Consider the following 17,339-nt stretch of genomic DNA (forward strand, 5'->3'; position numbering starts at 1 on the left):
TAAACTTGTTATGAGAAGAGCTACTGACAAAACTGTAACAATTCTATGTGAAAACAAATTAATCATAATTATTTATGGACTTTGAAAGATGGAATTAATTAATATTCTAATATGTTGTAGTCTTTGCATTGCAGTACTTTAAGATTTTATAAATAATGGGAAACGTATCAAAATTTATAAAATGTGTTTCAAAGTTATATAATAACATCATAAATTTGCATATAGATCTATACATGACACTGATCAAAAGTATAGGTAGTTAATTACTTGAAAAGTGATTATTGAATATAAAATAATAATGTACAGTATATTATTTTATTAAAGTATATTGTGTTCTCATTGGAAATTTTACATATTGAGGCAATGTAAATTACTGTAGAATACAGATATGTTTTTTAGAAAAATTAAAAATATATTGTACAATGGAAAATTTAATCTCATTGATTTTGTGATTTGTAATTATAATTTTTGTTTGGCTGTATTGCTTTTTGGTACTGTAAATATTATTCTGTAATTCAATGAATAATTAGTTTTTGAATCACACGAGCTTGTTTTTTCAGTGATTGATACTTTTAGACGCTAAATCATGTTGATGTATTCAACATTAAAATTATAATACATTTTTCAATTTTTAATTTTGTTTCATTTTTTCAATTGATCTTCAGTAGATTTTATCATCAAATAAATCTTTTGATTTTGAGATCGTTAGTAACTGTCAGAAAGTCAAAGCTGTGCAACAGGTTACATTTTTCAACGTTTTTCGAAGTGAATACTATCAAGTTATCATAATAAAAAATCTTTTCGAAAACGATTTTTTAATTATTAATTTTTGAGATATGAGAGTTTAAAGTTGAAATTCTTCGAACTGTATAAAAATTTGTGTTTTAAGAAAAAAATCAATAAACAATAGGCCCACCGTGAAAAATTTCTAATTTGCATTATCTGTTACAAATTTTGAAAATACTTGTTTCAAAAATTTCAACTTGGCAAAAACCTGCCGCACAACTTTTTTGAACTCATCAAAATCACTATCGGAATTCTCGAATTCTACCTAAAATTTCGATTCAAAATCTGAACTTATTTCTTCAGTAAGAAACTAAGTTACACAATTACTTGACTATCAATAAACTCACGTAGATACATATAGAGATAATTTGATGATATAATTTACTAAGTAATATTACTTTGAAAAACTAGGATAAATCAGAGGCTACTACTTGGATATCTAAATTCTACACACACGAATTGTTGTCAATCTTCATTTGGTTATATTTCATTTTATTAAAATAGTATTTGTGAGACATTTTAATTAAGTCTCACTTTTGCCTCTATTTTTTATTGTCTTTGTTTCGCGTTCGTGAAAATACTGAGATATAATAATACTATTGAATATCACTCAATAAAAAACTCAGTATTTCAAAAACAGTTTTATTACGATTATAAGAATCCAAGACTTTTGAAAAAAAGCAATGAAACGACAGTTTGATTTATTCTATCAGGACCCTGTTGTATCAGAGAATACCAGTTAATATTTTTGTAATTTCCCATTTAAATAACCAGCTAATATTATTAGTTTGTATTTTCTCTTGCAATAGGCCACAGATGATCAGATACAGTTTGAACTTTAAAACCTTGAGAGGTATGAAAATACCATCGTGGGAAACTATAACAAGCAGTTACGGATCAGATAAAAGTGGTATTGTTTTGAACGAGACGAGAAAAGGATCAATCCCGAGATGTACACTGCATTTTCCCTTCACTGAGTCCTACTTCGATAGTTTAACAAATACTGTAAAAGTTAAGCTACATACTAAAAATGTAACTTGAAATATTTACTAGTGTAACTTGAAAATAGAAATATTTACTAGTGTAACTTGAAAATAGAATTTCCTGTATAAATAACTTGACATACTTAAGATATATGAACTTCATAAAACCGTTCTTTTCCAGAAGAGTGGATATTGTCTAGCCGCATCATGAGATTATATTGGAGTGATTATTACATAGAGTCAAAATATACTGGAGTGGAGAAGGTAGCTGAGAGTGTTGAAACTAATACATGTATTCAAATGTGTCAGAACATATTGATGTGGCGAAGGAAGCGTAGAGGGAAGTTTAAACATTTGGATAAAAGCATTATTTGAACACTCTCTCAGCTACGTCCTCTGATACACTCTACCTTCGCCGCTACACTTTCATCTGACCTTTGACTATGAAAAGAATTTCTATAGTCAAAGATCTGACCCATATAGATAAGAGAGCAACGCCTGTTGGCAATGCAATTGCAAATGATACAACTCAATAAGTTGAATGTCTTTGGCTGGTCGTTTTGCTATCACTTCACTATGGATTATTCAACTTTGTATATTTTGAGAAAGCATCTCAAGTTTAGATGGCGACGCTATCAACCAGTTGCTCTGTGTATGAAGTTAAACATCCTGTTAGAAATTTCTGTTGTTTTACCAGTATCACTCATAAAATAAGTCTAGATACCCTAACCCTATGGTCTATATAGTCCAGTCAATATAGACATAAAAGAGGGGGTGTGCTTGCAATTTATATTGTAGTTCTGATTTTTTGATATATTATTTGGGTACATAAGAGAAGTCCAGAACCAATTTCTTCATGCAAAATTTCCTTGTGCTAGATACAGAGTGGCCCAAAAACCTCGTATTTTCGGCTCATTTTCCAGTTTTCAGCTATTTCTGCCAAATCTCGTAATCGGACACAACATTTTTTCTCGCCTTTTTTTAGATTATAAAATTCTGAATGAAATGAGATCATTCGGAACTCTCTATCTTCGATGAGTACTGAGTTATGATTTTCCAAAAATGAGTGAAATTTGAAGAAAAAATCAATTTTGATGAATTTTAGTTTTTGATCAACAATATCATCCGATTGTTACCATTCAGATGTATAATTCAAAATCCCTCTGGGCGTATTTTTGTGCTCTACAATCTGAGATCAGGTAGAGCGCTCTATCTCATATAGATTTCCAGGTACACCTGACAACAATGCTCCTTGTATTGTGAAAAACACCTAATTTTCAGCTTCAACCATCATCACCAACTACATTGTCTTCACATTGATATTTCGCACAATGACATAAGTTCATGAGATTATGTTCTATGAGAATCACCCCGTTAGATGCACTTTCATTTCAGTATTTCCTAGTGGAGAGGCGCGCTTAAGGACACCTCAAGGATGAAAATTTCAAACACTTTTAACTTTTGACACAATGCTCAGATTCTATCGTACTACACTTCATTCTTCTCAGCTCGTCAAGGCGGTTCAAAATCATGCATCATAAGTCAAATTCGGTTGAAAAATAGAAAATTTATTGTTGAGTGTACTTAAGCCCATATTCCAAACTGACGAATAGCACGTTTTTGTCAAGTGTTGAATATGTAATTATATTTTACTGTGTTTACTAAAGCTGAATTTACACCTTATAGATTCTATTAGATTAAACGGAACTTGACAAACACTTTTATGTTCATCATGTGTATTATAAGTTATGTTCCATCTAATAGAATCTATAAGGATCAAGTTATTAACATGTTGTTCATAACTTTGGTATAAATGCAGCTTAACAGTTGAAAAAGTGAAATTTTTTAGTATATTTTATTTAACTTATGATATCCCATCTATTCATTTATGTATGATTGTATCTTCGAATGTGAATAACTTTAAAACGGTTTGAGATCTTAATGTGCGGTTTCTTTTGAAATTCTGTATCGAAATCATGTATCATAATATATGTCCACCTTCCCATTTGAAAAATGAAGTAGGATTTAAAATGGCAGATCCAAGATAGCAGACAAAAATTTTGAAGCGACAGAAAAGTCATTTTTACAAATAGGATTCCCAATCAAACCTACTGTTAAATTATCCATGTAAAAAAATCAAGCTGTTACCAAAATTTTTACCTAGCCTGTAGAGTCTATAGATACATATTCACGTTGACTTCAGGAATGAGAAATCTGGTTTTAATTAGAAGAATAGAATAGAAAATATATTTATTGATACAAGAAAATTATAACATGACACTCAATCAATAATAATTTGATGATTACACAAATATATATATATTATGACATGACCTGTTGGTCGTCTGCCAAGTTGAGCTATTTTATTGATTTAAAATTTACATGCAAGTATTTGAAATTGAATTTTATCCAATTTGAAAAATTCCAAATTTTAAACAATTTTGGAATCAATCAACCAAAGAGATCATGGCAACAAAAGTATTACATATGGAATTACATTATACTACATATGCAGGAGTAAAAAAAGAAAAGCAGTGAAACCATCAAGTATTATATTCCTGTATTAGCATTTTTCTGTAAGCCCAAGCATTCCTCATAATACCTATCAGCGCCCTCCATTCACTACCATTCAAAAACCCTACCACCTGATCCTCTGATAGCTCTCTATCGCCTAAATGCGCTCCTCTTATCTCTGCTAGTACTGGACACCTTCCGATAAAATGCATTGTATCCTCCCTTTCCCTCCTATTGCATAACGAACATATGGTCTGAATTCCCTCTCTTCCCACACTACTATTCAAGTACCATAGACCTCCCCTTGATCTGAATATGATTGACTTCTCATTGCGGGTGAGATTGGCTCCTATATAATTATTGTGTTCGGTGATTGGGTTCAACCGTGAATAGACAGTATAATTTACAGATTGCCTTGCTCTTTCTCTCCATTTCTCTCTACATTCGTTTTTTGTACATTCATTAATATTATTCAAACTTTGCCTTAGTACATCCCGCATTCCTCCCTCCCATCTTGGCAATTCAATGTTATATTTTTCAGCCTGCTCTTTCCACACTTTATACCATCCTACTTTCTGTTCAAACATTTTCTGTGCAAGTTTTCGTGACAGCCTGTTTGGTCGCAAAGAAAGGGTTCTTATAATATAGCTGTAATGCATCTCAAATAAATAATGGTGTAAATTATACTTATGGACTTCCAAATAGATGATATAATTGGGTGTGATTGCGGTAACGAGAATAATTTCTTGATAAAGGCTCTGTGTAACCGTTCTATCTCTTCAAATTGCTTATATATCCCCACACCTGACCACCATAGTCACAAGAGCTCTTACAACCGCATCAAAAATTACCCACTTACTCTCGATGTTTATTTCATTTTGGGCCACAAAACTATTCCACACATTATTCAATGCAAACTTTGCCACTGACACTCTCTCTCTCTCTCTGACATGCTCACTGAACGCCAACTGAGGAGTGAATGTTACGCCTAGATATTTGTACTTGTTTACAACTCCGATCCGCTCTTCTCACCAGTACCACCTCTCATGATGGGCCAGTCTCCCACCCCTTCTCATCACCATTATCTTAGTTTTGTCGGTATTGATTGTAAGTCCCCCCCCCACGTCTCACAGTAATGTTTCAAACATATTATCATTTTTTGTAATGCTTTCGGCGTGGATGCAATCAGAATCAAATCATCGGCATACATAAGTCCTTTAATATTCAACTCGTCCACCCATATCCCTTCTTCCATATATCAAAAATATCATTAATAAACAGGGTGAATAAAATCGGGGACAACAAGCAGCCTGTTTTAATCCGTTCTCTGTATAGAATGCATTACTCAGCCCATCCTTCTTATTTTGACTATTTTTACACCAAACAAACGCCCGTGTATTCTCATATAATTTCTGGACAATTCTCACAAATTTGCTAGACAACCCAATCTGAAACAACTTATAAATGAAAGCATTACGATCTACTTTATCAAAAGCGGCCTTGAAGTCAACATACAAACAATAAACTCTATCTTTCCTTCTCCTCAGTTTCAAATTGATGATGCTGTATAAACTGAATATATTATCCACTGTACTGTATCCTTTTCTAAATCCCGCCTGTTCCTCATTTATTACTCGCCTTTTTTTAGATTGAATTGTGTGATTTGATCGAATGTGAATAACTTTAAAACGGTTTGAGATCTTAATGTGCGGTTTCTTTTGAAATTCTGTATCGAAATCATGTATCATAATATATGACCACCTTCCCATTTAAAAAATGAAGTAGGATTTAAAATGGCAGATCCAAGATAGCAGACAAAAATTTTGAAGCGACAGAAAAGTCATTTTTACAAATAGGATTCCCAATCAAACCTACTGTTAAATTATCCATGTAAAAAAATCAAGCTGTTTCCAAAATTTTTACCTAGCCTGTAGAGTCTATAGATATCATTCACATTGACTTCAGGAATGAGATATCTGGTTTTAATTGTAAAATAATATTAACCAAATGAATATTTCATTTATTTACTTATAAATAATAGTTTACATTGAAATAATTAATTAAGAATGTGTTCATTTTTTTCTATAATAGATATTTTAAAGCATCTTGCTTGCATATATAATAATTAAATAAGAGCAACTGTCGACAATACCAATTATCATTATAAACATACATTTATAAATTAACTTACATTTCACTTGCATATTAGGCTTACACTTACACCTATTATATTTTCCAACATGAATAAAATGTACAATATTAGCAAAGCTATATTGTTCAAAAAATTGCTATTTTCAACTGCACAGAAGTTTTATTTTTATTTCTTTTAAATCCTTAAAAATATGATTCTTTGCTATAAGAGGATATTTTTTAATAACAGCATCAGAATCGCTTTGGATAAGAAATGAATTCCACCCTGCTCTGGTTGCCGAAATATAATCTAGCTCTGGAGAGTCTCCTATATGTATTATTTCATGTTTTCTTATATCTGCTAGATCAGGGAATTGCTTAAGCTTATCTTCAACTAATTGAAAGATTGAAAGATCAGGTTTTTGAACTCCTACATTGTAGGAAGCAATAACAAGTTTGAAATAATGTCTTACATTCATTGTTAGAAGCAAATCTTCAAGCCTTGAATCAAAGTTTGATATAACAACTAGAGGAATATGTTTATCATGCATGGTATTCATGAAATCTAATGCTCCATCACACAATTTCCAAGTTTCAGCTTTTTTGTTGTAACATATTTAAATCTGGGTAGATGAAAAACCCTAACAGAAATAGTAATAGGTCTAAAAATAAAGTAATTGGCTAATATCGCCAAGCAGATAATAAACAAGATTAGATAGCATCAGCTTGTTCTGGCTAAATGGTACAAGAACTTAAAAAGGATTTGAAGGAAGTTTACTACTCATAAATAGATTATTTATAAAATATTTGAAGATTGAGGTTATATAGATGTATTCACGGATCGGTGACCTAGAGATCGATCAAACCGAAGAACGTAGAATCTGACCAAAACCCCTTGGCAGAGCTTTATTGCATTCGGATGGTGTGCAATGTGAAAAAACACCCGTCCACGTGGCTAATTATTAGGTAGCATGGAATTAATATTAATATATAGAATATTAACTAGCATGCAAAGGGCATAAATAAAAAACCAAATAAAAATAATTTAATGTATTCAGGAAATAAGAGTTACCAGGCGCATGAATACCTAATAAAATTTGCATGCACCAATAGTAAAACGGCAGTTAATAGGCGGCAACTGTAGGCCAATTCAAAAATATTTATATATATTTATATAAATGTACTAGATTTTGTGTAAAAATTTGTGTAATCTATGTTATCAATATGGCTCGAATGCAAAGAAATTATTAATCATATAATCTAAGCAATATTTTGGCATTTTTTGTAAGATCTATTTGAATTTAATGGCGGAGGATTGGGATATTTAAATTTTATGCTAATTTGAAAGTCGGAAAGAGGATCTGTAAAACTTGAGAAGGAAGAACCAGCACTCGCCAGCCAGATGCCACCATAAGAGGACCCCAAATATTTTAGAGCGAAGTACCTTATTAATAATTTTGTAAAAATTTAAAGTTAAAGTAAATTATTAAATTTCTTAAGAAGACTTCGTGATGCTATTGTGAAGCAGAAGTCATTTTTCATTTTTATTAAATTTATAACCCCTTGGAGGAGACGATTCCGGCTACCATATTCCCGGACCACATGCAGTTTGAGAACGGTGCCAAAAATATCCAAAGTAACTAGTTTAAACCGCATTTTTGTTTAGAAAATTTGAATAAACCAGAAGCAAAAGGATTTAAATATAAAACTTCAAGAGTCAAAAGCACTCAATGTTCAATGTTTGTAACATTTATGAAATGTTACGAAATTGAAATTCAACAAACTAAGAAATCTTGACGCATTGAACAAAAATTATAATTATGTCTCTGTAAGCTATGCTGAGAAGGAAATTCTCAATATTATTGTGAAAATTAAAATTTCTCCAAGTTTTCCTTGAACTAAGCAAACAAAGTAAACCCTAACCTAAAAAATTAATTATCATTTATCAAAACAAAAACAGCTGAGACGGCAATTCAGACAGTAATAAATCCAACGAGCTAAAATATAGTAAACTATAGAGTGGCTGCTATTCCTGTTACGAATTGAACATGGCAGCCATGACAGAGAGAGGAAGAAGTGGCGGAGAATTTGAATGGCCCTATTGATATAATGGGAACTTGCATAAAATACAAGGCGCAAATCAGTTATATTTAATGAATACTACATTGAATTTTTATCGAGCATTTTAAATATATGTATTACAGTTGTTTTGCATCCATAAAATTAACTGTTTGAAATGCTTTACTTGAAGCCTTGGTGAAATTAATGGTCCACGTTATAATGGCAGTGAATAAATATAGAAGAATAGCGATGCCGATTCTCTGCATTAACTAATTATATTTCTACACTGTCAAAAACATAAATGTCATTGTTGTGGACCTAGAAAAGGATAGTACCATCGTCTTTTCGAATGATAGACAAGTATAGCAAAACCAAAGTTGATCAAATACTGTCATTATACCTGGACCTCACTATAAGTTACAGTGTTAATACTGCTTAGCCGTATAAGTGCTCTAGTAAGTTGAAATGCCATACCGTAACTGCAAAATTATTATTTTAGAGATGGATTATTTTATGTTATTTTGAGTAAGGAATTCAAAAAACTAGTTTATGAAGACGTTTCTTTGATATTAGCTTACGGTACTTATCCACATAACTCCAAGTTCATTACAAGAAGGCAAAATATGATAGTCAAAAAAATAACAAACTAAGCCGGTATTAGAAGGTAATATTCCTGTCATATGAAGATCATTATGAAATAAGTTGTACGAAATCATATTTTTTCATATCACAGAACTATTACCATCTAATACCGGCCTCACATCAAACAAAACCGGCCTAACATATTGTCACGATGTATATCGTAACTAGAGAAAGGAATTGAATTTAGGGCTCATTTATTCGACGCTCGGCTATCTTTCATAGAATCTGAGGGGTCAACGTTCAAGCCAGCCACTGGCCTACCGCTCAGCGATGCTGCGCATCCTCTCTCCCCTCCCTCTCGGTCACTGAGGGAGGCTCGAGAAAGGCCAGCCGGAGGCAGTCGAGTTCGGAGAGCCAAGTCGAGCGGTCGAGAGAGGTGGGAAGGAAGCAGCGAGCAGCTAGTAACGTCACAGTACGCCTTGTACTAAGTGAACTCCGATTTCTTCAGCGACCGGGAGTTGTGTCGAGGCTAAAGTCGATTAGCCTCTCACACAGTGAACTCCACTGCTCTACACTCGTTTGGGCGAGTGTTGAACGACATTTAACCTGTTTAGACGACGGGTTGCCAGTTTCGACCAACGACAACACGTCAGGTTTGGTCGAAATCTGACTCCCCATTGGTAGGCCACCAGTGGGCCTCCCCAGTGGGCCTCGCCATCGAGGCGAGAAAGGACATCTGGGAAGGTGTGGAAAAGCCTTTCCCGCAACTCCGCGGCCGATCCGGACCCCAGGAGGACAGCTGGTGCCCGGCAAGTAGGACTTAGGAAAGTCCAGAGTGCTGGCCGCCGCAGCGCACTAGTCCAGTGCGGGATCGCAAGAGGACGTCCGGGAAGGTGAGGAAAAGCCTTTCCCGCAACTCCGCGGCCGATCCGGACCCCAGGAGGACAGCTGGTGCCCGGCAAGTAGGACTTAGGAAAGTCCAGAGCGCGGGCCGCCGCAGCGCACTAAACCAGTGCGGAACCGGAAGAGGACGTCTGGGAAGGCCAGGGAAAGCCTTTACCAGAGCTCCGCAACCAACCCGGACCCCGGGAAGACACCCGGTGCCCAAGGACTAGGTCTTAGTCCCGACACGAAACCCTTTCTCACGACTAACACCGTAAGGTTCCTGTTCCCTTCTTTCCGCGACCAACCCTGTTTGGCAGTGCGAAAGCACGGCCCCTCTTTCCTAAAAGAGGGAAACATTTCTCCAAAGCACTCAAAACCCTGTTTCAACCCCCAACCCGAGCGAGGGTGGTTGACGGACGCCCCACCAAGACTCCCGTCCCCTGCCGCGGCCCTCCCCAGTCGCCGACTGAGTTTAGCCGGCCCGGAGCGACACTGGGAACTCTGATAGAGAAAGGTGTGGGCAATAATCTACTCAGAAGATTGGCACCCAACGTGGGGCCCAAGGCAGGAGGAGTAAAGCAGCAATGAGTGCAGAAGAGAAATGTAATCGCGCCGGAGAAGACCAGGAGGCGCGAGAGGATAGCAGCGATCCAGGAGTGTCCTGGATTTATAAACTCCACCGGAATGAAGCAGTGGATCTAGCAGCATCAGCAGGGCTACCTACAACAGGTACAATGGCAGAGCTCAGGAGAGCTCTTGTCGAAAACCACCGGAGGACAATGGTGGAGGCCGCCGGTCTAAACAGGATCGGTGGCGGAGCTGGCACAGGTCAGGAAGAGGAAGGAACTGCAGCTTTGTGGCCACCAGTCGCGGAGGCCACTGCATGTTCCAGACTGGAAGAAATACCCAAGGAGACGTCTCCAGAGTTTGATGGAGACTCCAGCAACTCCTGGGTGTACAGAGTGCACGATCAGGGCTTGATTGATCTACTACTCGACTCAGTGCTGACAGATGGCACAAGTACGAGCCTGAGGAGGGCTCTACTGGAGCAACGACAGCGGATTGTTGCGATGCTCCCCGTTCTGGATAATGGGGAGGAGGCGCTTCGTCGAGGAGCGCGAAGGCCAGCACCAGTTAGCGAGGAGGCAGAGCCTGCGCTGGTGAGGCCGGAGATGCCGGAGGGGCATTATAACATGCCTAGGCATGTGTTGAGGTCACCTACCAGGTCAGCGGTGCCTGCTACATCCTGTATGGACCCGGGTGCCGTGTGTGACAAGGTTCGAGGGTGGCGGCTCTCATATGATGGGAGTGGAGATGCTCCAAGTTTTATGGAGCGGCTCGAGGAGCTGCAACAAGCATATGGCTTGTCTGGCAGACAGTTATTTCCAGCGCTACCTGAAATGTTAGCGGGGAAATGTTCCTTATGGATGAGGAATAGGAGAGAACAGTGGAGACACTGGGACGATTTCCTGAGAGACTTTCGGTCTCGTTACTATCCACCTACTTATGTGGAGGATCTTGAGAATGAAATTCTCGACAGGCGGCAGAAAGAAGGCGAGCTCATAGACGACTATGTTGAGGAGCTGCTAACGCTGATGAGGAGAAGAGGTGGTTTTTCAGAGAGTAGCCAGGTACAGAGATTGTACAAAAATCTTTTACCACGCTACAAGCTCTACATCAGGGAGGCTGAAGTGTACACCACCGACGACTTGCTACACTTAGCGAGGCAATATGAACGAATTAAATTCGAGGAGAAGAGTGCTCAACAGAGACAACGAGCTGTGAAGCAGGAGGAGGTGAGGAAGCAGACCAAGCCTTGACAGGAGACGACTACTACACAGCGCCGGAGTGAACAGCCTACAGAAGGACCCTTGTGTTGGCAGTGCAAGAAGGTGGGACACTGGAGATCAGAGTGTCCGGAGGTTTCACTCTGCTCAAAGTGCGGGAAACCACGACTGAATTGTTCCTGTGAGAGAGAGCAGAAGAAGACTTCTGATAAAACAGCTGTGGTTAAAACAAGACTTCAAATCCAGCTAGAGCCGGAGCTCCAGGATGACAGCCGTCTCTTCACTACGGTGGAAATAGGAGACAGACAGTATAGTGCTCTTCTCGACACCGGAGCAGAGTCCAACTATATTAGCTCTAAAGCTTTTAATAGTTTGGAAGCAGTGGAACGAGAGCCTGTGCAGCGCGGCGCTGCTATGGCTAATGGAGCGGCTGCACGTCTGCGAGGTGGTGTTATAATCAACCTGAAAATCGGCAGAATATCCCTATCAACAACACTCACAATAATGGATGGGCTTTCTCCAGATATTCTGCTTGGTATGGAGTTTCTTCGTGAGCACCGGGTGAAAATAGACCCCTATTCCCGGTCAGTGGAATGGGATCCTCATCTCGTCAAAAAGCACATTAGAGACGATATTTCCACTCCAAAAGTGGGAAAAGGAGCTGTCAACTCGAGGCTGGCTACTGTTAAAACCCAGCCTGACATGGGAAGGTCAAGGAAGCCACCTGGAATTATTCCTGTGAAGAAGCAGGAGAAGAAGAAATTTCCTCAAGCCCAGGAACACGTAGGAGCTGTGTGGAAGACTGGAAAAGAGAAATTTATTTCTCAGAAAATTTCTCCAGCCCGTGGAAAGTTCATTTGCTGGCACTGTAAACGAGCTGGGCACTGGAGGTTCAACTGTCCGGAAAAACTGTACCGGAGGCGGAAGAAGGAGGATTATTTTCAGCAAGGAGCTGGAGATAATTGTCGAGCAGTGCAGTCTAGAAGACTGCCGGTGCTGGAAACTACACTCAAAGTAGTTTCAGATATTGGAGACAAGAATTATAATGCCAACCGGTATTATAATTGGAAAAGGAGGACAAGGAAGGTGAATTCTGGACAGCTAGTCTACAGGAAGGAGTGTCACCTGTCCTCGGGTGCTAATCAGCTTGCCGCGAAGTTAGCGCCGGAATTTTCTGGCCCATATGAGGTCGAGGAAATGTTGAGTGCCGGTAAGAGGTTTACTGTGCACGAGAAGGGCACCAAGCTCCAGCCACACCTGCCCGAAGATGAGGAAGAGGATGGTGATGGAGCAGTTGCGGAAAAGGTGGACGGAATTCGAGCGGATGGACAGCAGGAGGCCAAGCGAGTCTATAGAGGGTCGCTGCCTATCCGGAGGATGGGATACCAGAGAGGTGTCACGCGCCGCCAATAAGGAGGTAAGAGGCGAGAAGGGGTGAATATCATAAGAGTTCAATCATATCACAGCTTTAGAGCTATTTTTGATTCATAAATTATCCCATTTAAAATGAGGAAATTAAATTTTGTTGTCCAAGACAAAATTGCATAGAAATTGAAGAAAATTAATTCAGAATTATTAGCACGAATTTATTAGCCGAATTTTGAAAATTAATAGCATTAGCACGATTCCGAAAATAATGAGAATATTAAAAGACTGACATAATTTTATTGTTGTTGAAAGAAATTTGTCAATAATATATTGAAAGAGAGAGAAGGAAAAAGCATATTCTGTTTAATTTTTCCTATGAAATAGAGTTCTACTTAAACTAAATGGCAACTCAACCATTACAGTTTAATTAATATAATCAGTCATAAAGCAATGGCTGAATTAAATGGAAAAAATTATTATTGACAAATTAATGCGTTTCTTTTGATCTGAAGGCAATCCCAATAATTTCAGATTGAAATTTATTTACAATATTAAGATGTGACCAAGCAAGGATAATCAAGAAATTTTTCTACAGTCTATGACTACTTAATAACAGCTAAAGTCGATTCCAACTAGGCTTAATTTTCTTAATCGGTATATTACCGATATTGTTGCAACCAGGTACAGGTTAACAAACAAAACTTGCAGTAGCTTGTTTTCCATTTGCCATAAATAGTTGATGGCAAAATGAGTGGATAGAGGATATGAGAAAATATTATAGATCAGTGTGATCCGAATAATATTGTAACCATGAGGTAATGGTTATAATAATTGAAATCATTTAATGAAGCTGGTGGTAATTGCTTTAATCCGTGTAAAGTGTTACGATGCAGTTAATTAACAGACGTTATTATACTGTGGGATAAAAGTGAATTACGTTGCAATTAATTATTCATGTGGAATGAATAAATTGCGTTTGATTGTGAGTCGAGATGTACTACAATCGGGGGTTTTTAGCTTCAGATTATGATTAACATTTTCTAATATTTCACTTGAAAATAAAGTCGGAGGACTTACTATAAATTGGAATAAAATAATTATTATTTCAATTGGAATTGATTCTATGTTGGATCGAAAAGTTGTTTGTGCTGTGCTGTGAAGATAAGATAAACATTATCTCAACTGGCTAACTGCTATCGCCAAGCTTCTAGTCTGTAGAAGAGAATTACTTCTCCTTTTCAATAACAATTTATAAAATAGAATTCATGTGAATTCTAGTTTTTCCAGATATTCTACTGTTATTGAGTCAGTCTGGGTTTGATCGTGCTATTGTTAGTTTTGGAATTAGATCACGTCTCGAGAGTGAATCTAATTTTTACTCAGCCTACCATCTTGAGTTATTATTGACGGTGCATTAATTCATTCAATTATTACTATTTGTGCTAATTGTTGTGATTATTTTTCGGAAAATCAATATTCACTTAGTGTGATTTATTAACAGCTGTTGTGTCATTATACACACCTTGTGTGAATAATTACTTTAAAAAAGTAAATTAAGATTTATTTCGGGGTGAAATAAGTCTTGGAGTGAGAAAGAGTGATTGAGCAATAAATGTTCATGGATTGTGAATTAATTAGCAGATGTTATCTGTTATAATAAACACACTGTCATTTATATCCAATGGATGGTTACTTTGCATAAGTAAATCATGTGATTGATTTCATTATTGAAATGAACAGTGAGAAGTGGAATATTGAGTTGGAATTTATAGTTCCGATTTTATTATTGTGATATAGTGAGAAGGCTGAGATCCTCATAACAGATCGAAAATTAATTATTATTTCGACCACATTTAATTGTGATATAAAATCGAAATATGTGGTGTAACATCACAACTAGTGGCTTCATGTCAACCATATAATTCAGTATTCCTCATCATATTATAATCTCTCATATTTTATTGTGAACAATAAGTTGCTGATACACTGAACTAACAGAGGGTATCAATCACTCTGACACTTGATAATTTCCCTGGACTCCAATTCACCTCTATAAACATACATTTATAAATTAACTTACATTTCACTTGCATATTAGGCTTACACTTACACCTATTATATTTTCCAACATGAATAAAATGTACAATATTAGCAAAGCTATATTGTTCCAAAAATTGCTATTTTCAACTGCACAGAAGTTTTATTTTTATTTCTTTTAAATCCTTAAAAATATGATCTTTGCTATAAGAGGATATTTTTTAATAACAGCATCAGAATCGCTTTGGATAAGAAATGAATTCCACCCTGCTCTGGTTGCCGAAATATAATCTAGCTCTGGAGAGTCTCCTATATGTATTATTTCATGTTTTCTTATATCTGCTAGATCAGGGAATTGCTTAAGCTTATCTTCAACTAATTGAAAGATTGAAAGATCAGGTTTTTGAACTCCTACATTGTAGGAAGCAATAACAAGTTTGAAATAATGTCTTACATTCATTGTTAGAAGCAAATCTTCAAGCCTTGAATCAAAGTTTGATATAACAACTAGAGGAATATGTTTATCATGCATGGTATTCATGAAATCTAATGCTCCATCACACAATTTCCAAGTTTCAGCTTTTTTGTACATTTCGAATAAATGTTGAGAAATATTTTCAACACTTTCTCTATTTACTTCAACAGAACTTGACTTGGAAAATGTTTTATAAATCAATTTTTCCCACCACTTTCTCCAACCAAAACTTTGTACACCATAAATAGGGTACTTCTGATTCATATCTAGCCAGACTTCCTTGAAATTTCTTAACAGCAAATCCTGATTTACGTGAACACCAAACTTTGCACCAGCTTTAGAATATTGATGACCAACGTCAGATTGCAGTTTGAGAACGGTGCCAAAAATATCCAAAGTAACTAGTTTAAACCGCATTTTTGTTTAGAAAATTTGAATAAACCAGAAGCAAAAGGATTTAAATATAAAACTTCAAGAGTCAAAAGCACTCAATGTTCAATGTTTTGTAACATTTATGAAATGTTACAAAATTGAAATTCAACAAACTAAGAAATCTTGACGCATTGAACAAAAATTATAATTATGTCTCTGTAAGCTATGCTGAGAAGGAAATTCTCAATATTATTGTGAAAATTAAAATTTCTCCAAGTTTTCCTTGAACTTAAGCAAAACAAAAGTAAACCCTAACCTAAAAACGTAATTATCATTTATCAAAACAAAAACAGCTGACGACGGCAATTCAGACAGTAATAAATCCAACGAGCTAAAATATAGTAAACTATAGAGTGGCTGCTATTCCTGTTACGAATTGAACATGGGCAGCCATGACAGAGAGAGGCAAGAAGTGGCGGAGAATTTGAATGGCCCTATTGATATAATGGGAACTTGCATAAAATACAAGGCGCAAATCAGTTATATTTAATGAATACTACATTGAATTTTTATCGAGCATTTTAAATATATGTATTACAGTTGTTTTGCATCCATAAAATTAACTGTTTGAAATGCTTTACTTGAAGCCTTAGTGAAATTAATGTAGCCTATAGTGTGGTCAACGTTATAATGGCAGTGAATAAATATAGAAGAATAGCGATGCCGATTCTCTGCATTAACTAATTATATTTCTACACTGTCAAAAACATAAATGTCATTGTTGTGGACCTAGAAAAGGATAGTACCATCGTCTTTGTCGAATGATAGACAAGTATAGCAAAACCAAAGTTGATCAAATACTGTCATTATAACCTGGACCTCACTATAAGTTACAGTGTTAATACTGCTTAGCCGTATAAGTGCTCTAGTAAGTTGAAATGCCATACCGTAACTGCAAAATTATTATTTTAGAGATTGGATTATTTTTTATGTTATTTTGAGTAAGGAATTCAAAAAACTAGTTTATAAAGACGTTTCTTTGATATTAGCTTACGGTACTTATCCACATAACTCCAAGTTCATTACAAGAAGGCAAAATATGATAGTCAAAAAAATAACAAACTAAGGCCGGTATTAGAAGGTAATATTCCTGTCATATGAAGATCATTATGAAATAAGTTGTACGAAATCATATTTTTTCATATCACAGAACTATTACCATCTAATACCGGCCTCACATCAAACAAAACCGGCCTAACATATTATTATATTATGATCATGTTAGGCCGGTTTAGTTTGATGTTAGGCCGGTAATAGTTCTATGATATGAAAAATATTATTTTGTACAACTTATTTCAT

The 17,339-nt window shown here is 36.2% G+C and overlaps 1 protein-coding gene across 2 annotated transcripts; it reads right to left on the reverse strand.

The window, feature by feature from the left end:
- Nucleotides 1-6,293: 6,293 nt before the first annotated feature.
- On the reverse strand, nt 6,294-16,347 carry LOC111062827 (rhythmically expressed gene 2 protein-like). 2 transcript variants are annotated; one of them, XM_039431043.1, is made up of 2 exons: nt 15,680-16,347; nt 6,294-6,978 (listed from the first exon to the last, which is right to left on the reverse strand). In XM_039431043.1, the coding sequence occupies exons 1-2, from the start codon at nt 16,023-16,025 to the stop codon at nt 6,578-6,580; spliced, it is 747 nt and encodes a 248-aa protein (XP_039286977.1). In that variant the 5' UTR covers nt 16,026-16,347; the 3' UTR covers nt 6,294-6,577. The 2 variants fall into 2 exon arrangements, with proteins under 2 accessions (XP_039286977.1, XP_022206208.2); XM_022350516.2 differs by lacking the exon at nt 6,294-6,978 and having other exon boundaries at nt 15,295-16,346.
- Between the last annotated feature and the right edge of the window lie 992 nt (nt 16,348-17,339).

The sequence above is a fragment of the Nilaparvata lugens genome, chromosome 6 (assembly GCF_014356525.2).
Source record: "Nilaparvata lugens isolate BPH chromosome 6, ASM1435652v1, whole genome shotgun sequence".
NCBI lineage: Eukaryota > Metazoa > Arthropoda > Insecta > Hemiptera > Delphacidae > Nilaparvata > Nilaparvata lugens.

Bases quoted from the DNA above. Each gene is read 5' to 3' on its own strand.
- LOC111062827 (XM_039431043.1), bottom strand. From the start codon at position 16,025: ATGCGGTTTAAACTAGTTACTTTGGATATTTTTGGCACCGTTCTCAAA. The intron at 6,979-15,679 runs ATTTCATGAATA...ATGGAGCATTAG, and splicing joins ATTGTGTGATGGAGCATTAG to ATTTCATGAATACCATGCAT.